Source organism: Pteropus medius, unplaced genomic scaffold (assembly GCF_902729225.1).
Source record: "Pteropus medius unplaced genomic scaffold, Ma_sr-lr_union100, whole genome shotgun sequence".
Taxonomy (NCBI): domain Eukaryota; kingdom Metazoa; phylum Chordata; class Mammalia; order Chiroptera; family Pteropodidae; genus Pteropus; species Pteropus medius.
Genome location: NW_024352783.1, coordinates 8,688,489 through 8,711,496, shown reverse-complemented (window position 1 = coordinate 8,711,496; position 23,008 = coordinate 8,688,489). Strand labels below are relative to the sequence as shown.

Genomic DNA, 23,008 nt, shown 5'->3' with positions numbered 1-23,008 from the left:
GAGGGCAGGGTGCTGTCATTAGGGGAGCAACAAGGAGCCAGGTCCCCACTTTTGGGGGCCAAGCAAACGCATTTGCATGCACATCAGCCAAAACCAAAACCAGTTCATTCAGGTCCTGAGGTTTATTGAGACTGCCCACTCCCCACCTGCTTCCAGCCCCACAGAAGTTGTCCTCTGCCCCTTTACATGGTCAGACCTCAACCCTGGCCTGGGTGGGAGAACCTCATGTTTATGCCTACCTTGATTGTGGCTGTTTTCAGGTGGCGAGCAGTAGCTGTGGTAAAATACAGTTTTGGCATTGAGCTTTACGGGCCTGGGACAGTCAGGTGGGGGAAACTGGATATGATAGTGAGGTGGGGCTGGGGGGGTCCATGGTGCTCACCGCTAGAGAATAAGCTGGTGGTAGGGAGGCGAAGGATGTGAGAGATTCTAAGAACAGCTAGGGAGGTTGCTGGGGTGTGGCATTAGTGGCCACATGCAGGTGGTCTGGCATACTCTGTGGGTGTTGGTCAGACTGCATCAGCTCAGAGTAGCACACTAGGGTGGCCCCAGATGGAGGAGCCCACAGTAAGGAAGCTGGCTAAGGTGGAACACAAAAGCTTGCAGCCTGGGAGAGCAGCTCCTGACTCTCAGCCTTTGGAATAGGGTGGAGGCAAATAAGAGTTGTGTGGAGCCCAGCCAGATCCAGGCTGGCTGTGCCTTTCAGAGGAGGCCTGGGAAGCTGCTAGCAGTATAGCCTCAGGTGGTGGGGAACAGAGGCTTGGCTTAGAGATGGGTGCCCAGGAAATTATAGGATCAGCTGGGGCTAGAGCCATAAGGCCCCCTGTGAGAAGCAGGTGCTAAGAGCAACAGAACTGACAAAGATGGGGGTGGCTACAACAGAGGGAGCACTCATGGAAACCCAAAGCAGCCAGGGGCGTGTTGGGGCCTGATGGGGCCAGCCCCTCAGGCCCGGCGGATTTTCATCTCAGTGCGCTTGAGAGAGTAGTAGAAGCCCTTCCACTGGGCCCAGTTTATGCCGTTGGCATAGGAGAGGTGGGAGCCACCCAGGTAGAAGCCATTGAGGTTGGCAAAGTGGCAGCTGCGGAACCAGAAGGCTCCTGAGGAGAGGGCCGCACAGTTCTGCACAAAGAGGTCCTGGTCTCGGTCAAAGGTGGAGAACTTCTGGCCACTGTGGTAAGATAGGGAGTCGCCTGGTGGAAAGAGGGATGGGGTTGCTGAGGCAGGGAGCTGAGCCCCGAGCTGGCAGGAAGGGAAGTGACAGCAATAATGAGTGATGCTGTGAGAGACATCACGTGTCAGCCTGGTGGGATGGGGCACCCTCCCTGAGCCAGATGTTGGGTAGCTGTGCTCCTGCCGTGAAGAGAAACAGCTGCTTCTCACAGGGCTGCCCAGAGTGGAGTGGATGCAGCTGAGGCCCAAGCTGGTTGGAAGCCAGCTGTGGCCCTTCTAGGCCAGGAAGCGGAAGGGCCTGAAGCGGGGGGTCAGGGGCCAACTGGCAGTGCCTTTTTCCCCACAGCTGCTCCTTAGGCTGGCGAGAGGGTGATACCTGCCCCGCCGTCCTCAAAGCCTGCCACGTAGAGGGTGTAGCCATCCTCCTCAGCACTGACCGCGTTGGGTGAGATGGAGAAGTCGATGTATTTGGCGTAGGCCGTGTTGTTCTCAAAGTCCTCCAAGTCCACTCGCAGCTCGTACTTCTGCTTCAGCGTCAGGAGGTGCAAGTTCTGCAGCCCTGGGGAGGAAGGCAACTAGTCAGCAAGGACCTGGCCCTGGGGCAGCCCCCAGCCCATCTGAGTCCCACCTTACCCAGCCAGTATTCCCCATCGGCGCGGCCAAAGCCTAGCTTGTAGTCGTTCCAGCCCCGGAAGAAACTCACTGAGCCATTGAATCTCTTCTGGAAAACCTGTAGCAGAGAGAACGGGCCTGGACTATCAAGGCTCCAGTGGGAAAGGTCCTCGCCTAGGGATGGACCCTGTGATGCTGAGGCAGTTTGTTAAAGGACTGAGCTTGGGGCCTAAACCACGGTGCACACTGGCAGCTCTCAGCAACTGCTGAGTGCCGGGAAGAGGTTAAGAGGGCATTCTAGAGTTCAAACGCCTGGGTGGGAGTCCTGTGCTGGCTGTGTGACCTTTGGTGAGTTACTTCACCTCTCTGGGGTTTATTTCAGTTCCTTGTCTGTGAAAGGTACCTTCCTCCCAGGGTTATTGTGAGGATTATATTCACTAGCCTGCCTTAAGCACCTAGAATTCAGTGCTGGCAGCAGCTCACAAACTATGCTGTGGTTATTGTTATCCTCATTTGAGAGATGAAGAAACTAAAGCTCTCAGAGGTGAAGCTTGATCACGGTGCTAGAACTGGGCCTCTTTTCCTCTCCTCCCACTCACCGTCCACTTCCCGCCCTCAGTGGTCATGTCACAGAAGACAGGCACAGGCACACTGGGGCCCAAGGGGTAGATGAGGTACACGCCATCTGTCTGGTAGCCCTGGGTGTAGATGTCGTCACAGTCCAGGGGCTGCTGAAGGCAAGACTTCTCCAGAGCTGGGAGATGGGGGAAGGAGGGTGAGGAGAAGGGGCTAAGGCATACTGCACACACCTCGGCACCCCACAGTTTGTCTCTGTCCCTTGGGGTAGGGTACTCTATCAGGTGAACAAGATGATCTTCAAGCATCCCCCCTTTCTTCGAGAGGGGGGATGCTTGAAGATCATCTTGCTCACCTGCCTCATCTTTAGAGCAGGAGACAGTCCTGCAGATCTGGGCCTCAGCCTTGAGGCCTGACTCCCAAAAATGATGGCTCAGAACAGCTTCTCCTTACCCAGCCTGTTAGCCAGGCCACATTTGCAAACATGTGCTGCTTACCATCTCCCCGGATCCCGGAAACCTGGGTGGCGCAGCGGGGAATTGAGAGAAGCAGCAGCAGCGGCAGGGCCAGGAGGGCCTGGTGACAGAAAAACAGGGTCACATCACAGGGCCTCCCTCCAGCACCAGAGTCCCCCCTACAGGAAACCCTTTGCTTGCCCTCTTACCCCTCCCAAGAAACCCCACTCTGGGACAGCCTTAGCACCCTCATAGCCTAAGAGTTTCAACTGGATCACGAGAAACCCCTGTGCCTCCATAAACCCCTCTCGGTTTCAGGGTTCTCTTAACAGAATGGGCTCAATCTCCCAATGCCACGCGTCCCCCGCCCCAGGTCCAGTACCTTCATGCTGCCAGTTCAGCTCAGAGCGGCTGGGTGTCTGCTGCCCCAGTCTGCAACCGCCCAGAGTTATGTGCTGGGCCCCAGCCAGCCGCCCCAGCCCCGCCCCCTAGAGTTGCAGAACCCCCTCTCCCCGTCTCAGGCACTGAACCAGCATCTGCTGGGGCCAGGGCACCACCTGTGTCTCATTAGGCCTGTCAGGGGCAAAATACTGCAGACATTAACTCCTGCCGGCTCAGACTGCTCCCTGGATCCCCTCTGCCATTCGCCTCCTGGACTTGTGGGCCCCCTGGCACTGGCAGCCTATCCCTTGTTTCCTGATGCCCCTCCCCAGAAGTGTTTATTTTCTCCCCCTCCTTCCTTGGCCTATCCGTCATAGGGATGGTGGGGAGGGTGTGAGCATGCCTGGGTTCTGGGGAGGGGAGGTCCATTCTGGGGGTGGGGAGTGCAGCTTCAGAGCTTCTGATGTCAGGGCCGGCCTGGGGTTGGGGAGGGGGGAGTGAAGAGGCAGCAGGGGCCAGGCAGGCTCCTGGCAGGACTGAGACATTTCTGAGCCATGAGCACAGCCTGCAGGCGTCCAACTGCTGTCTGCCCTAGCTCAAGCCAGGGCCCCTCTCCAGCCGCCCCCTTGCTCTGGTCTCCTCAGGTCCCCTTCTTTCCCCTCCCAGACTCCCCCGGGGATCTGTCTGGCAAGCATAGGGCCTCTTTTGTTTTTCTTTACCTCCCTACTCCACCTTCCTTTGAAACCCCTCACTTTGGCCCCTATCTAACCTCAGATTCCTCTCTATGCCCCTCTCAACCACTGTCCCATTTCCCCAGCCTCAAAAGCCCACCTCTTACCTTCTTGCCCCCATCGAGCTGACGTGTCAACCTGTCTACCTCCTAACCACCCCTGAAGCCCATCTGTTTCGTCACTCAGGTCCTGGCCTCCTTACAGCCCTATCACCACGGTGCTCGTCCAGCCTCTTCACAGATCTCCCTGCTTCTGATTCCCCACCTCCTCTCATCCTCTGCACAGGCTGCGAGAACAATCTTTCTAGATAGGTGCTCTGTCACCCATGCTTAAAGCCTCTGGTGGCTCCCTATTGCTTCAGGGATGAGGCTAAATTTCTCACTTTGGACTTGAGAGGAATTTTAAGTCTGGTATACCTTAAGGACCTTATCCCTTATTGCTTGTGACTCATCTTTGAGTACAATTAGTCTATTCCAGACTTCTCCCCCTGCCTTTGCCTGCTCTCTTCTCTGTGGGATCTACCTGTCGGTCTTCTCTGCTTGGCCATGAGTGCCAGTGGGCAGGTCTGTGTCTCATTCTTGCACTCTCAGCACCCATAACAACCGGGCACAGAGCAGGCATGGCATGTGCCCTCATTCACAGATAAATATCTTTTGAGCACCTACTTTGTGCTGGCTGCTGGGGATACAATATCTGCCCCCAAGGAATGGCAAATAGGCATTAGTTCATTGCAAATGTAATGTGTGTTATGAAAGAACTTTTGTTGAATGCGTGAAAAAATGAAATATTCAGAGGCACAAAGTAAGAAAGCAGCTCTGGCTCAGGTCTCCTCTCCTTACTCCTGAGTCAGTAAGCCCCTTAGACAAGTCCAACTGGCCTCCTTGGGTTGGTTCTGTAGTTGCTGGTAAGAGTTGCCTCTTCATAGTTGTGTCATGTCCTGGGGCTTCTAGAGCCAGGCTGCCTGCAGTAAATTCCAAGTTGTGCCACCGGCTGGCTGGGTAACTTTGAACAAATTATATAGTCTCTCTGTGCCTCAGTTTCCTCAGTGAAAATGAAGATACTGATAGAACCTCCTCCAAAGGGGTGTGGTAAGGATTACATAATCTTTTCAACACATTGCCCACAATTAGTCACTGTTTGCCAAATATTATCTTTATCATCATGATTGTTCTTACATGAATGGATTGTCTTTAACACAGTTTTTATCCTTGTCTATGGAAGAGAGAGTTGTCTGCCTCTTAATATCCATTCTTCCTTTAGTCCTGAGTAGTAAGATCCTGATTTTTAGCTGGACTGATTGTGAGGCCACATGTCTGAATTTTGGCCAACAAAATGCAAACAGAGATGTAAAGGTAGGAGCTATTCCCTCTTCTCCTTGTCATCTGTCCTGTTGCTGGGCATGATGGCTGGAGCTCCAGCTGCCACCTTAGAATGATGCCCCATCGGAATGGTGGAGAGTTGATCAAGAAGGAGCTGGGTTCGTCACAACCTCATGGAGTGGGTCCAAGGCCAGCTCTGGACTACCTTCTAGGCCTCTTTTATGTGGAAGAGAAAGAAACGTCTATCTAGTTTAAGCCTGTTGTTTTTCCTGTAACACACAGCTGAATCTAATCCAAATACATCTCTCCTTTTAGCAAATGCCAGCTAATTTTAGCACAGGCTACAAAAAGGAAAATAATGAAAAATCAGCCGTCAAAACAAATAATGAAATGTATCCTAAGTCAAGTATCAAAGACTGCAGAATACAAATAATGAACAAATATAGGAACCCCTGCCCCCCCAAAATATGCTATAAGGTATCATATTTTGCCTATTGGCTTTAAAAAAAAAAAAAAAAAAACTTTAGTGGCTGTGGCAAAGCAGGCACCCCGTTCATTGGATGTGACTGTGAAGGAGTTTAACTCTTTAGGGAAAAAATTTGGCAATACACACCAGGAGTCAAAAGAGTCAGTAATCGTCTTTGGAGATATTATCCGAAGGAAATACTCCAACATTGAAAAGGGTACATGTATTTGTTAGTGGACATTGTTGGCTGCCCTCTAATTGGGATGTGGGGTGCTTGCTTTCCCATGCTTCCTTGCAGTTTTGTTGAAGGCGCATGACCTGGGTTTAGTTAAACTCGCTACCCTGAGCTTCATTTTGGGAGATGTCAACGAGAAGCAGGAGCATATAAAATCCATTTTTGGAATGGTAGTAACTCCAGAGGTGTCTGAGGTCTAGGGTCTCTGGCTGGTTGGTGGTGGGTGACTTTGCAAGTGCAGTGCTGAGTGATATTGGCTCCATCTTGGTCTACAATGCCCTGAGCTTGGTTCTCAGCCCTCCTGGCAACTGGTTTGCTCTGCCCATTATCTGTTTGAAAAAGACCCCAACTCATATGGGTAAAGATGTTTACCAACTCTGACTGACTTTGTCAGGAGGCTCAAGGCCCCAGAGTTGCTGGGAGACTGGAAAAATAGCTTGACTAGGGGTGGGTAGGAGCTGAAGCTACTCCTAGGCTCTGGAAAGCAGGCCTTCAGTAGTGGTCTTATGGTGGGGACAGTCTGTCAGAATGATGCTGTTCACTGCATAGGCTTGTGGGTTTGTCTGGTTAAGAGCCAGATTCCAGGAATTGAGAGCACTCGATCCCATTGGCCTCATTTGGGTCGCTTGCCCACTGCCTGGGTATTTCCCACTCCACTCCACCTTTCTCCATCCTGCTTTGTACCCAGGGCATCACTGAGTTCCCATGGTTCCTGGCTCCTGGCTGGATTTGACAAATGTCAGGCCCTGGCAGGAGATGGGAGAATATAATAGGTTGGGATATTTCTTCCTGGCTCCTGTCTTGCCTAGGACTACAGTTTTGGCAATGGCTGTGTCCCCTCTCCATTATAGCTCCTGCCATAACCCCCTTCACTGGCCCTGATAACCCCATTTCTTCCCCTTACTCCTGTAGCCTGGGATGGTAAGGACTCCAATCATTGCTAGTCCCAGGGTGCCTCAACACCCATGCTGGGTTCTTTAATGTCCACACCCTTCATTAAATTCTCTTAAAAACAAAACAGCTGAGTCTGCCCTTGTTTCCTGCTAGGACCCAAATTAACACAAGGTCTTTGTTCTAAAAGCCCAGTAGCCCATGGAACATCTGGGACAATAGCTAAGGACAAGACTTCCAATGACTACTCTTATTATCTCCCCACCTTCAGCCAGAGCCTAAGAAGGCAGACCAGGGGAGTTTTGAGAGGGAACTCTTAGGAGCGGAGAGCACTCAGGGATGGGAGAGAGTGTGTCTCCCACCCGAGGGCAGTGAAGGAGTTCCAAAGGAGATGAGGCTGTTTGGAGAGAAGGAGAGACTATGGCTGAACTCCTGAAACCCAGGCGAGGCTCCTCTCCAGAGGCTGCTACTGTAACAGGGTGGGAGGGACTATTGGGAAGACAGACAGGCATGAACACCAGGGCTACCATAGGATGGGCAGGGCAAAAATGTGGTGTGCGTTGGAGCCTAGTGGACACTAGAACATCAGGTGAGATTGGATTAGGGCCCACTCTAATGGCCTCATTTTAATGACCTCACCTCTTTAAAGGCCCTGTCTCCAAATAGAGTCATATTCTGAGGCGCAGGGGGTTAGGGCTTCAACATATGACTTTCGGAGGACACATTTCTGCCCATAACAAGCACCTACTAGGATACATCAGGCAGTCTTTACTCCCTGTATTGGCAGTAGTGAACAGACAGCCCTGGAGCTAGAGAGGGGGAAATAAAGAAAAAAGAAAATGATAATAAGTGATGTGAAAAAGAAAGAGATTGTGGGTGGGGTGGGAGGGGCCATAGTGAGCAGACATGAGGTGGCTTCATGAGGTCCAAGGCTCAACATGGGGTCTTTCATAGTGGGAAGCCCATCCCTCTCCATATTTTCCTTCTCTGTAAAGAGGGAAATAAGGAGGGATTTGGTATCTCCACTTTTTTTTGTATTTCAGGGAAAGTTCAGATAATGGAGCTCAGAGTGTGGCCAAGAGAAGAAGCAGGTTGGCAATGGGGAAGGTATTCGATGCCAGGCTAGGACATTTAAAGTTGACCCTGAGGGCCTTTGGGTTTAGGGTATTTTGAGATATGACCTTTTCTGTCCCATTAACCTTCTAGAATTTATGTCACCTAAGTGCTTTTTAATGTGTGAGATCTGTGGATGCTGCGTAATGGGGAGAAAACATAGATGAAAGTGTTTTGTTTTTTGTTTTTTTAAATAATCAAATGAACGCATGCACATAGTTGGGGAGGAGGTGGAGAAAGAGTACTGAAAGGCCCTTTATAGAAAAACAAGTCCCTCTCCTGGTGTTTGAGGAGTCCTTGGGGTGGGCCATTGTGTGGCACTTGGTGGCTCTTCCACACTGGAGGCTTATGTCCTCATTCTGAGAAAATTCTTCTCTATTACCTCAATTTTCTGTGCTTTCTTTCTGATAATTTTATTAGTTAGATGTTGGACCTCCTAAATCAAAACTTTATATTTCTTATCTTTTCTCTGACATTTTCCATCTTTGTGTTTTCAAATCTAAATTCTGGAGCACACCCTTAATGTCCAGCATTCCTATTGAAGTAAAAAAGTTGGCTATCACGTTATTTGTATTTTTCAGTTCCGCTTTGTTTTAAGGCTTTATTGGGGGTATAATTTACATGTTGTAAAACCTACCCACTGTAAGTGTACAGTTGAATAATTGCTCCTTTAAACAAATAGACTTTATTTTTTAGAGTACTTTTAGGTTTGCAGCAAAACTGAGGAGAAAGTACAGAGATTTCCCTTACACAGATTTCCCCTGCCCCTACACACACACTGTACCCCACTATCAACATCCCCCACCAGAGTGGTACATTTGTTATAATTAATGAACCTACATAGTTGTGCCTTTTCCAGAGTATCATATGGTTGGAATCATATAGTATGTAGCCTTTTCAGATTGGCTGCTTTCACTTAAATATGCATTTAAAATTTTTCTCCATGTCTTTTCATGGCTTAATAGCTCATTTCCTTTTAGCACTGAATAAGATTCCATTGTCTGGATGTGCTGCTGTTTATCTATTCACCTACTCAAGGACACCTTGGTTGCTTCCAAGTTTTGGCAATCATGAATAAAGCTGCTATATTTGGGTAAATACCAAAGAGTGTGATTGCTGAATTGTATGGTAAGAGTATGTTTAGTTTTGTAAGGAACTGCCCAACTGTCTTCCCAAGTGGCTATGCCGTATTGCATCCCCACCAGCAATGAATGAGGGTTCCTCTTGCTCCATACCCTTGCCAGCATTCGGCATTGTCAGTGTTCCAGATTTTCACCATTTTGTAGACACTGAGAAAGAAGATACCCACTAAGAAGGGCTCCTGGTGGCTAACTGGGCTCAAATTTAAAACAAACAAACCAAAAACAGAGCCTACCAGCCATTTCTACACAGGGATTTCTCACATAAACCACACTTCAGGGAGAAGCCTGCACTAAATTGCCTGGCTCCTCCACTGTGTTCCTGCCATCTGAGCCAGCTTTTATAAAAGAGTTCCTGGAATAGTATTTTAACCAATAGGACTGAGGCTTTCTCCATCCAGTTGGAGCTGTGCAGCTATATCCCCATCAGTACCTTCATTGATCAATCAGAGTGGCTCCATTCTGACCAATCAGGGCAGTGCCTTTTGGACCAATCAAACTGTGAGGATTTGGAGTCCTTATTTGCATGACGATAGACCAGTCAGGGACTAGGGGTGGAGACTTCTGTCTATCTAAGTCAGCTACCCTCTGGCTCAGAGAGCACTGTCCCTTTCTACTGATGAAAGAAGACTGTTTTCCTGGCTGGAGCTGAAAATACTAAATATAAAATACTGAAGATGTCTCACCAGAGCAGAATAGAACAGTCTGGCACGGGGCAGAGTGGAGCTGACCTGGCCAGAGCAGGTGGAGCAGACCAGAGCAGAGCTGAGCAGAGCAGAGCTGTCTAGCCAGAGAGGGTCCTGGCCTCAGGGCTGCCTCACAGCCATGCTGCTTCATAACTGAGCTATAACACTATTCAGCTGTTCCACAGCTGTTTTGTATCACAGTTGAGCCGTTTGCACTGAATAAAGTTTCCCTCTCCACTGTACCCCAAATTGGGGATTCCTGTCAGCATTGAATTGGCACCAATGACCATCAGTTGACAATTCTAGTAGGTGTATAGTTTTGTTATTTTAATTTGCAATTCTCTAATGACATGATGTGGAGCATCTTTTCATATGCTTATTTTTTCATTTGCATATCTTTTTTTGGTGAGGTGTCTGTTCAGATCTTTAGCCCATTTTAAAAATCAGGTTCATGTTCCTATTGTTCAGTCATTTCCTCATCTCTAACATCATGCAGTATTTTGTTTTGTTTTATAGATGCATATCTTTTATTTCTTTGAGGACAGAAATAATCTGTGACTTTTTCTTCTGTTACATTGTCTCTCTTTATTCTGTTTGATTAATTTGGTCACTCTCTCTTGTGTTTGAAGCTTTTTTTCAAATGCTGCTGATTTGTTCAGATTTGGGAGGAGGCTCTGAAACCTGTTAGAAGCAGCGTGGGCCTACCTGCCTCGCTATGGCTGATGGATTAGAAGTTCGTTGTGCTCCACAGAACAGAAAACCTACCATGGTAGCACAACCAGATAGAGGCATTTTGTTTTTGTTTTCACGCAACAAACAAAACACAGAAATGGGTAGTGCATTTACAACTTTTTTCACTTTCTTACTGTCTTTTCAGTGGGTTTGGGAAGGACCTGGATATGAGTATTAGATATAAATCCACCAGATTTAACCCCCTGGGTTATTTACACATGTCATCTTATTTTAAATAATTTCCTGTTGTAGGCACGACATCCTGCCTTTTATAAATGAGGAAACCGAGGCTCAAAGAGGCAACAGGACCAGGATTAGAACCTGAAGTTTGTTTTTTTCCCTCATTCCTGAGAGCCCCAAGAAACTTCTGACTCCATGGGACAGGAAAACATCAGGTCTTTGGGGACATTTCTAGGAGCTGAGTGGGCCACATGCAGTGAGGGAGATCCAGGCAGGGAGGAGAGCAAGGGCCCATAGCCTACGTACCGAGGTGGGGGAGGCTTCTTAGGATGCAGGGTGGCTGGCATGTCACAGGCCCATCTGGGTGGGTACACATGACACTTTCTGTGATGCCTGCCCCACAGTGCCCCTCCTTGACACCTAGTTGGCCAGGTTCTGGGTTCTGTTGCCTTGTTTCCTACACCTGCCTGGCTGTCAGCTCCCGAGGGCAGGTGTTGGCCCTATGCCTGCGCCCTAGCACTTGGCATGTACCAGGGAGCCACTTCGAGGTGCTGATGGCTGGGTGGGAGCTTTTCTCTGTCCAGATGCCAGCACCTGTTGAAGAAAGAAGCCTTGGTTGTGGGACCCAGAGGAGAAGGAAGGAGCAGTGCCATGGAGGGGTTGGGGGAGTTCCAGGGGCCTAGCGGAGAGGAGAGTCAAAAAGGAAGGAGCAGGTGCAGGGGTTGGCTCATAGCACAGGGAGGCTGTAAGACTGGAAGGAAAGGTATGTTGCTTTGTGACTGTAAAGTACCGTACACATTCAAGAGCTTCTTCCTGGAGATCTTTTAATAAAGAGAGTAGAATAGAAGAACAGGTTTGAAAATCCTGCTCTCAAGTTCCAAATGTAATTCCTACTGACGTAAAGGATTAATGGGCTCGGAATTCTATTTCCAACAAGTTCTCTCATCACTAAACTTTCATTTTTAGTTCTTTATAAGTACATACACAAGCACACACGTTCTCCTGCACATTCATCTCTTTATTCCTTCAATATTGCATTATTTATGGAGCACCTGTTTTATGTCAGTCACCATGACAGATGGCAGAGTTACAGCACTAAAAGGCGTAGGCCCCACCCTGGTGCTTACAATGCGGAAAGTTTAGGAAGACAGAAATGAAATAAACAGTCCTACACATCCATATCCTCGTTCATTTTATTGAGCCCTATTAAACTGCCCCTCTTGTAGCAATGGGGATACACCAAGGAACAAAACAGATGAAATCAACTGCCCTCTTGGAGCTGATATTTGGGTGGGGGGATAGACAATAAACAAGACACGTAGGTCACTTATACAGTTTTCTGGGAGGTGAGTGTAATGGAAAACAAAATGTGCAAGTGGAATTGATAGAACGGGATTAAAATTTTATCTAGCAAGGGAGAATGTAAGATGAGATAAAGCAGGGGTCAGCAAAGCAAACTTTTTCTGTAAAGAGCCAAGTACTAATTATTTTCGGCTTTGGAAGCTATTTGGTCTCTGTTGCAACTCTTCAACTCTGCTGCTGTGGTGCAAAAGCAGCCATAGACAATCAATCCATAAACACATGAGTATGGCTGTTTTCCAAGAGTCTTATTGACAAACAATGAGTTGTGGGCTGATTTGGTCTACAGTGTGCTGAACTATGGAATAAAGACCTAAGGGAAGTGAGGGAGGGAACCGTGAGGATATTTAAATAAAGAACAGTTCAAGCAAAGGAAGCAGTATGTGCAAAGGCCCTGAGGTGGGAGTGTGCCAGTGTGTTTGAGGGATAGTGAGTCAGCGAGGATGGCTGGAGCAGAGGGGACAAAAGTGGGAGAGTAGTAGGAGAGTTCAAGAGAAGATGGGGCAGATTCTTCAGGGCCTTCTCGATGTAAGAAGGACTTTGCAATTGTGTTTGTAAACTGTGGGAGAGAAGGGCTGTAAAGAAGTCCAAGGCCCGTGCATAGTTCCATTGATCTTACACCAAGACTAAATGTTTAGTTCCTACCTGAGGTAGAACTAAGAGCAGATTCTTTTTTTCTTGCCAAGAGAGTTGGTCGTGAATCAAAGAAGAGACTCACCAGGATAAGAAAAACCAAAGCCAGTTTTAATGCTATCCTTTACCCTCTAGACCTGTTGGGAGCATAGGGCAGGCACCCCTGCCCAGGGCCAAGCAGAGAGTGGGGCCAGGAAGGGGTGAGGAAAGAATATGTCTCATCCAGGTAAACTGTGTGTCCCCGAGGGACTGGGTTTCCCTAATCCAGCAGTGGCATTGCCAGGTGAGTGTCCTGTGACCTCTGAGGTCTGCCCTGGCTGGATGAGGGTGATCTTGGCTCTTATGGGGAGTGATCATGCCCTTGGGGGCTGGGACTCCCACAGGTGACTTCTGATCCTTAGAAGATAAAAGGCAATTCGATCCTGGCATGTCTAATGAAGCTGAAGCCAAGTTCAGCTCGATGTTATTATTTTCTTTTATTGAGGTAAACAATGGTATGGGATAGGGGACAGGATGCATTAAGTGTGCAGCTCAAGGAACTCTTACATGGGTGACAGTCCCGGTTAAGAAATAGAACACTTCCAGCCCCCAGAAAGTTCCTTTTGTGTCCCTCCAAGTCTATATGCCTCAATCCCTACCTGAAGTAGCCACTACTCTGACTTCTCTCATCTTAACATTAGTTTGGCTTGTTTTTGAACTTCCTGTACATTGAATAATTCAGTATATATTCTTGAGTGTCTGGTCTCTTTTGCTTAACACAATAGTCTTTTAAAAAAATATTCTATGCAGTGGTTCTCAAAGTGTCATTTGGGATCCTTTGAGGATCTTTCATGTTGTTTGAGAGATCAAAATGATGTTCACAATCATAGTAAAATACTATTTGCCTTTTCCACTCTAGTTTTCTCATGAATATATAGTGGCGTTTTCCAGAGGCTGTGCGATGTGTGGCACTTTAACAGACTGAATGAAGAAGCAGACAAGAGATTGGTTTTAAGCCTGATAGCAAAGAGATTTGCAAAAGTGTAAAGCCAGTGCCATATTTCCCAGTGTTGGGAAATATGGTTATGTGTTTGTAAATATGTAATGGATTTATTATTGTTATTTTAAACAAATTGATAAACACAATTTTTTAAATGTCTAACCTGGTCAATGTCAGTGGCTATAACCCACATAAATGAAAGCTCTGTGTGGTCCTTATTAATTACTCAGAACGCAAAGGTGTCCTGAGACCAATATGTTGGAAAACTGCTGCTGGATAGTATTTCATTGCATGAATATACTTTAATTTATTTCCCTGTTTGTTTTCCTCTTGGTGGGCATTTGGGTTGTTTTCCGTTTGGGTTATTATGAATAAGGTCTCTGTGAACATTCGTGGTTCTGTCTTCTGTGGACATACACCTTCATTTCTCGTGGCTGTTTGCACAGGCATGGATGTGGGGTCACAGGCAGCTGGTGGTTAGCTTTGGGAGAGGCTACCACATGCTCTCCACAGTGGCTATACCAGCTCGCACCCCCAGCAGTGACTCAGGAGAGTCGATCTGTTGTTAATTCAGACTTGCCCACTGCAGCAAATTTAGAGGTGATCTGGTGCTTATAAAGAGGGCACGGTAACATACAGTGTGGTCTTTTGGGGGAATTGTCCTGGTGTCCTACCAACATATTCAGTGTAGCTAACCTTATGTGCAAGCCCCGAATGGTCACAAGTGGTGACAGAGGGTGAATGAAGTCCAAGGTGTGGCCTCTGAAGGGCTGCATGCTGGGAGAGACATGGGGGACTCCATCCGACTGGAAGGTCGGGAAGGCCACATGGGGGAAGGGAAATCTAAGCAGAGACCTGAAGGATGAGTTAGAATGGGCTAGAGGAGGGGAGTAGCATTGCAGGCTGAGGGAGCCTCTCACGGGCACTGTTTGCTGTGGTTGAGAAGCAGTGAGGAGGCTAGTGTGCTTGGAGCAGAGTGAGCGAGGGGGGTGGAGGAGGTGAGGGCAAGGAGAAAATGTGTGGTGGTCTGCAAGCCATGTAGGGCCCTGGTGGCCATGGAGAAAAGTTCACACTATCCTAAAGGCAATATAAAGCCATTGGAGAATTTGAAGCAGGAAGGGTCACACTTCTAAATTTTTATTTATTTTTATTTTTCAGTTAGACTTTTTATTTTGAAATACTTGTAGATTCACATGCAGTTGTGCGAAAAAATATAGAAAGATCCCACATATTTTGTACCTGGTTTTCCCCAGTGGTAACGTTTTATAAAATAATAGTTCAGTATCACAAGCATAGATATGGGCATAGATGCAGACAAGGTGCAGAGCACTTCCATCACCACAGGGATCTCCCTGTTGCCCTTTTGTAGCTACGGCCACTTCCCTCCTCCCCCACCATTTCCTTAAGCCCCATCCCCCAGCAACCACTGGTCATTCTCCATTTATATAATTTTGTCGTTTCAAGAGTGTGCATAAATGGAATCATATAACACATAACTTTTTGGGGTTGGCTTTTTCATTCAATATAATTCTCTGGAGATTCATCCAAGTTATTGTGTGTATCAATGCTTCATTCCTTTCTATTGCTAAGTAATATTCTATGGTGTCCATGTACCACTTTGGTTAATCATCTACCTATTGAAGGACATCTGAGTTGTTTCCAGTTTAGGACTATTATGAATAAAACTGCTATAAACATCTGTGTACAGGTTGTTGTGTGAACATAATTCTTTATTTCTCTGGGATAGATGCTCAGGAGTGCAGTTCCTGGGTTGTATGGTAGTTGCATGCTTAATTTTTTAAGAAACTGCCAAAGCATTTTTCAGAGTGATTGTATCATTTTATATTCATACCATCAATGTGTGAGCGATCCAGTTTCTCCACATCTTTGCCAGCATTTGATATCATCATTATTTTTTATTTTAACCATTCCGATAGATGTATAATGCTATCTCATTGGAATTTTAATTTTCCTAATGTAATAATGTTGAAGATCTTTTCATGTGCTTATTTGCCGTCTGTGTATTCTTTTCAGTGAAATGCCTGTTCATGTCTTTTTCCTATGTTGTAATTGAATGGTTTGCTTATTCATCCAAGTTTTGAGATCTTTATGTACTCTAAATAGTAGTCTTTTGTCAGATATGTGGTTTGCAAATATTTTCTCCCACTCTGTAACTAGTCTTTTCATCCTCTTTACAGGATCGGTCTTTCATAGAGCACACGTTTTGCATTTTTATTAGGTCTAATTTATCAGTTTTTCCTTTTATGGATTATGCTTTTGGTGTCATATCTAACAACTTTTTGCCTAGTTCTACAAAGATTTTCTCCTATTTTTTTCCTAAAAGTTTTATAATTTTATGTTTAGGTTGACGATCCATTTTAATTTTTATATAAGATGTGAGGCTTAAATTAAAGCTATTATTATTTTTGCCTATAGCTATTCAATTGTTCCAGCACCATTTGTTGAAAAGGCTATATTTCCTACACTGAATTATTTTCACACCTTTGCTAAAAGTCAGTTGGATGTACTTATATGGCTCTATCTCTAGATAAACTAATTTATCTCACTTTATTTTTCTTTTTCAAAATTGTTTTCACTGTTTTAGTTTCCTTGCTTTCCCATATAAATTTTAGAATAATCTTGTCTGTATGTACAAAAATATTTCACTGGGATTTTGATAGGAATTGCATTCTCACTGCATGTCAATTGGGGACACTAAATAACATCTTTACTATCTTGAATCTTCCAATTCATGAACATGATATGTCTCTTCATTTACGTAGATCTTTGATTTTTTTTTATTGGAGTTGTGTAGTTTTCAACATACCAATCCTTGTTAGATCACAAATAATTACAAAATAAATACAAAATACAAAATAAAGAAATACAAAAACCTAAGTATTTTTTGAGTAATTGTAAATAAAATATTGTAAAAGAATTGTATTTTTAATTACAGCATCCATGTGTTCATTGATAGTATATAGAAATAGAGTTGATTTTTGTATGTGTTTCTTGTATCCTTCAATCTTACTGAACTCACTTATTTCTTCTAGGAAGTTTTTAGTTTTTAGTTTGTTCTTGTAGATCCCTTGGGATTGGGATTGTCTACATAGACAATCATATCATCTGCATATAGGGACAGGTTTATCTTATCCTTTCCAACCTATATGCTTTTTATTTATTTTTATTTTTATTTTTATTTTTTTGCCTTATTGCACTGGTTAGAACTTCTAGTACTATACTGAGTAAGAGTAGTGAGAGCAGACATCCCTGCCTAGTTCTCGATCTAAGGGGGAAGTAGTCAGTCTTTCACCATTATGTATAATGTTAGTCATAGGGTTTTTTTTATAGATATTCTTTATCAAATGGAGGAAATTTCCCTCTATGCGTATTCTTCTAAGAGTTTTTGTCATTAATAGATATTGAATTTTGTCAAATACTTTTTCTGCTCCAACTGATATGATTATGTGATTTTTTAATTAGTCTGTTCACATGATGAATATTATTGATTGATTCTCAAACATCGAACCAATCTTTCTTCCCTGGAATGAATTCCATTTTGTCATGGTATATAATTCTTTTTTTTATATTGATGGATTCTATTTGCTGACCTTTTTTTAGGGATTTTTGCATCTATTCATGAGACATACTGGTTTGAACATTTATATTTTTAGAACTGTCCTTGGTTTTGGTATAAGGCAGTACTAGGTTTATAAGTAAATTGGAAAGTGTTTCCTCCTCTTTCTATTTTTCTGGGTGATATCGTGTAGCATTCACATTACTTCTTCTTTAAAAATTTGGTAGAATTCTCCAGGTCACCCATGTGAGCCTGGAGATTTTTTTTTCTAAAAAATATTGTGCTACTTCCTTCTGGCCTCCATGGTTTTGAAGAGGAATTTGCTGTAATTTGAATTGTTTTCTCCTATAGATAAGGTGTTGTTTTTCTCTGGATGCTTTAAATACTTTAACTTTATTTTCAAAAGTTTAATTATGATGCATCTTGCCTTGAATTTCTTTGGGTTTATCCTGTTTAGGGTTTGCTCATCTTCTTTAATCGGTAGGTTTTTGTCTCATTAAATTTGGGGAGTTTTCAGCTGTTATTTCTTTGAGTACATTTTCTGCCCTTCCCTCCTTCTTCTCTCCTTCTGGGACTCCAGTGACAAAATGTTAGACCTTTTGTTATAATTCCACAGGTTCTTGAGTCTCTGTTCATTTTTTTAAAAATCTTTTTTATTTTCTGTTGTCAGATTGGGTAATTTCTATTGTTCTATCTTCCAGTTTGCTGAGTCTTCTCTGTCCCCTCCATTCTGCTGTTGTTCCTATCCACTGAGCATTTTATTTCAGTTATTATATTTTTCAGTTCTAATTTGTCCATCTGGTTCTTCTTCACAGCTTTTATTTATTTATTTTTTTTGCCGAAGCTCTCTATGTTTTCATTTGTTTCAAGAATGTTCGTAATTGCTTGTTGAAGCATTTTAACATAGCCACTTTAAAAATCTTTGTCAGTTCTAACATCTCTGTCATTTAAGTGTTGGCTTTTTTTTTTTTTTTTCATTTAGTGTGATATCTTCCAGTTCTTAGTATGATGAGTGATTTTCAAATGAAACCTGGACATTTTGAATTATGTTGTGACACTGGAACCTATTTAAACTTGTCTTAGCTGGCTTTCTCTGACACTCCTCTGGCAGAGGTATGGGGGTGCTACCTCAGTAGGCCAGGTTCCTCATTCTGCCTTGGTAACACCCCAAGATGGGCTCCCTGTGACTCCTGGATGGAGTCAGAGTTTTGGCTCCCCATGTGACCTCCACTAACACTTTGGGGTCGGAGAGAGAGCTTGTTACTCACTGGGAGATAAGTCAGGGCTCCCTACTTGGCCTTCTCTGACACCACCTGGGTGAGGGAGGTACATCTGGGCTCCCCACATGGCCTCTGCTGGTGTGGGTGCAAGTGGAGCTGTGTCTTCTTTGTGGTGTCTGGCTAGAGCACAGTAATTATTGTCTAGGAGTTTTCTGTCTTACCGGGCTGTCCCTTCCCTGGCTCTTTGGCTAGAGAGAACAGGCTTTTATTGGGGCTTTCTTTGTCTGTGCCCAGTGGCACTTTCAGGTTGCCTGCTCCTCAGTCCCCATACTGGGACAAACAGACAAAAGAAAACCGGAGCAAGCAACTCCCTGATGTTCCAGAGGTCCCCACCCCATCTGTCTTCTTCTCTCTACCTTTTAGAGTCTTTCCTTGTTTTGTGTATAATGTCCAGGATTTTTAGTCATACTTTTCTCAGGAAAAGGAAAAAGCACATCTACACCATTTTCTTACAAGTGAAAGTCCCTTAAGAAAATTGTAATGAGGTATAACTTCCATACAGTGCAATGGACTCATCTTCATGGACACACATATCTGGTTACCAACACTCAGCTAAAACATTACCAGTGGCCCAGCAGGCTTCCTTGTCCTAGGAAGGAGTCATTTTGATTTACATGCTTTAAAAACTGGGCTCACTGCATGTGGAGAGTGGATTGGTGAGAAGCAAAGGAGAGAGTGGCCTGGGGTTCTCAGGCCTGTCATCTGTTCCTGGTGGTCCCTGTGAGTTGGGTGGGGTGGCCTGGGCTGTGTGGATGCTCCCGGGTCTGCTCAGGTCTCTCAGCTAACCGCCTCCTTCCCTCCTTCCTTTTTGGCACTAGGACATCGTGGGATCCAGCAGCCTGGTCTGTCTGATTCAGGTGGTGGGGGGATCTGCTCTTTCTGCCACCAGACTCATTGTTGGAAAGCAGAAGCGAACTCCAACCTTTGGACATCCTCCTTTCTGACTTCTGGGGTCAGCTGTTAATTTCCTATCACCTAACCTCGTTTCACAGTGGCTCCATATTAATTTCATCAACAAACATACTATATTGTGGATTGCTCAAGCCCTGCCTGGCTGCTGTGGCCACTTTGCTCTGCCCAGCCCTGGATAATGGGGCTGGGAGGGGGAAGCAGTTGGCCAGGGAATTGAAAGAGGAATGTCAATAATCAATATTAATGTCATGTATTATTATTATTAATGTAGAAGGAAGTCTAGACAGACAGACAGAGACATAGAGGGACAGACAAGGAGGGAGGGAGGAAGACTAAGCACAAGATAAGCTTGGCTATGAATCACTTGAGTAGCCTCAGTTTCATTATCTGTAAAATGGAGCCAATATTTCCACCTTTGAAGGAATTCAGGGAAACTTGAAAATTCTGTTGCATAAAGGACTCAGCATATTTAAGGAGCCCAGAAAATATGTGTGATCATTATTATCAATGTCATAAATTAACTGAAAATGGTATTTTATCTGTTGGGCATCTGTCTTCATGTGACTCCCTAAGGTCCTGCTTCTGCAGAAATCTCTTGGCTTTTATTTGATAAAGAAGAAAAGGTGAGGCCTTGGAGAGAGAAGCTGAGAGACAAGGCTTGGGGATCAGAGAGATGTGGGCATAGTGAGGTGAGTGATGCAGGCTTGCCCCAGCTTTCAAGGCTGATTATCAGCTGACTTTTATTGGGTGCCAACTGCATGTCAGGTTCTCTGCAATAACCTTGCACAGGAGTAACTGTTATCTTCAGTTTAATTCTGAGGAAACTGAGCTTGAGTGAGGGGAGCCCAGGGAGCTGGGCTCAGCTAGTGTCTGAACCATGCCTGGGTGCTGTCCAGTGCCCTCCACAACCTTGTTGGTCTGCTCCACACTGCGGGATGGGCTAGGAGATCCCTATGCTGAGATCTGGACTGCAGTGGGCCCCAACTCTGTTTAGTCTGGCTGTTCGCCTATGTCCAGCTGTGAGGCACTGCTTCTCACTTCGAAGGGGTCTGGGGAATCTGGGTCCAGCTGGGCAGAATCTGTGATGGGGATTCAGGTGCCAGCTGGCCATGTCTCTCAGCTTCCTGGCTGACTTCCCAGGGTAGGCGGCATGGGAGTTGGAAAGAGGGTGGTATAAAGGAGGAGAGAAGCCTAGAGCTAAGTCTAACTTTTGATTTGGGGAGGAAGATGAAATGTAAGGGTGGGTTGGAGCCAGCAGTCAAGGACCGCCCACCAGCCAGTGTGAACCTCCAGAAAGTGTGGGGTCTTCCAGCTTTACTACTGTCACTTCTTCCTTCCTCTCCTGCCATCCACCATATCAACTAATGCTTCCCAATCAGTACATTCTGCCTGACCCTTCCTCTGCAGCCCACCTTCCTGTCCCCCTACATTTGAATTTCATCTTCTCTACTCTTTTCATTACATTCAGCAGATGTCTGTTGGGCTACCACAGACCTTACTGTTTTAACTGTTAAAGCTTCAGTGAGAAGCTGGCGTGAGCATCGGAGAAGTCATTTAAGCTCTCCCAGTCATAGTTTCCATGTCTGTGTAATGCGACGTGGTGTGTGTGTGTGTGTGTGTGTGTGTGTGTGTGTGTGTGTGTGTGTGATTAATTACCGTCTCAGGGTATTGCGAGAGTTAACAAGAGGCAGCTAGAGTCTCCAGGTGCCTCCTGCCCCTCCCCTCTAGCTGGTCCCCAGCTTCCCTCTCCTTCTGATCTACCATACCAACTGCCAGGGGGAGGGTCCAAATGCTGCACTGAAATCTCCTTGTGTTTTTAGGGGATGAAGTCTAGTTTTCTTAGCCTGAATCCAGGGCCTTTCTGGCCCCTGTCAGCCCCTCCAAGCTCCTCTCCTCATCCTGTCCATATTCACATGCTGATTGGCCACTTGGGGGCTGTTATGGACTGAACTGTGTTCCATCAAAATTCATATGTCTAAGCCCTAACCCCCAGTATCTCAGAATGTGACTATATTTGGAGGTAGAGCCTTTAAATAGGTAATTAAGGTGAAATGAGGTCATGCGAATGGGCCCTAATCCAACGACTGGTGTCCTTATGAGAAGAAGAGATTGGGACACAGAGGGAAGATGATGTGAAAACATAATGAGAAAATGGTCATCTACAAGCCAAGGAGAGAGGCCTCAGAAGAAACCCAAACTGCTGGCATCTTGATCTCGAAATTCTAGCTTCCAAAGCTGTGAGAACATTAGTGTCTGTTGTTTAAGCCATCCAGTCTGTGGTTCCTTATTATGGCAGCCCTAGCAGACTCACACGGGGCCTTGAGACCTTAGACGTTCATGACCAAATGAAATCTTTGTTGTTTAAAGCATTTGTTGTAAACTTTAAAAATATGCCTCAGCTTCTATAACCTCATTTTGCCACTACTTCATTTATTAATATGCCAGAAACCTCTCAAGCTGAAGGTGGCTGGGGCCTCCCAGCCTTTGCTGGGATTCCTCCTTCTGTTATGCCTTCTCACCTGTGCTCTTCTCCTGATGTCCACTTGGGGTGCTTCTCCTTGGGGCCTTCCCTGCCCACCACCAACATGGCAGGGGCCTCTGCCAGGGCATGCTCCTGAGGCCAGGCCAACTCTACTGTAAGGAAGGACCCTGTGGCTGGCACAGGTGCCACACATATACATTATATGTGAGAATCAGTAACAGCCTGCTTCTAATTGGGAATGGACTCAGTCCAAAGGACAGGCCTCTGAGTGCCCAGTGATCAGCAACAGTGCTGGCTGGGTAATCCAGGGTCTACGATATCTAGTTATTTAATCATCAACAATTTATTTATAACTGGACATTTAGGATGATTTAAATCTTCCCCTTTAATTAAAAAAAAAAGAAGTTTCTGTTTTTGGCAACATGGCAGATGGATAACCTCAAAACTGCAGAGCAAACTAGAAATGCTGAGTAGACTATAAGATGCACGCTTTCACGTTCATAGTGAACACTGGCAAAGTTCAACACACTTGATGAAGCACTATGTTGTGAGAACATCCTTCAATCATACACACCCGGGGGGAAGCGGTGTCAGAACAGGAACATTTGTTACAGCATGCTTGATAGCAAAATGTTAGTGCCACTCTACATGTCTGTCATTAGAGGACTGGTTGAAAAACTCATTAAATACTCAAAGGCACCTAATCGGACGTGGCTGTCTAAACCAGCAAAGAGCTCCTCCAGTCTGTCCATGTGGGCAAAGTTATGGTTTAGGGACACAAATCTGATCTCATGCCTCCTGCTTAAAATTGCTTATGGTTCCCAGTGTCATGTAAGTAAAATCTACAGTCTGCCACATGGCCTTCTGTAATCTATGTTCACCCTGCCTCTACTCTTGCTGACCCCAGCCCTCTCCCTATGCTATACCCACACAGGCCTTTGCACATGCTGTCCCCTGTGCCTGGAATGCCCCTCCCCCATGCTATTCATGACGGAATTAACTCTCACCCACCCTGCAAGACTGAGACTCGGTGTCTCCCAAGTCTGGATGAGGGGTTTCTTCTGGGGATTCATGGTTCCCACACCAACCATGCCGAG

General features: G+C 45.7%; 1 protein-coding gene across 1 annotated transcript; it reads right to left on the bottom strand.

The window, feature by feature from the left end:
* Positions 1-107: 107 nt before the first annotated feature.
* MFAP4 (microfibril associated protein 4) lies at positions 108-3,308 on the bottom strand. The gene is made up of 6 exons (XM_039847508.1): positions 3,199-3,308; positions 2,859-2,937; positions 2,385-2,539; positions 1,807-1,903; positions 1,550-1,732; positions 108-1,193 (listed from the first exon to the last, which is right to left on the bottom strand). The coding sequence occupies exons 1-6, from the start codon at positions 3,202-3,204 to the stop codon at positions 946-948; spliced, it is 768 nt and encodes a 255-aa protein (XP_039703442.1). The 5' UTR covers positions 3,205-3,308; the 3' UTR covers positions 108-945.
* Positions 3,309-23,008: the final 19,700 nt, after the last annotated feature.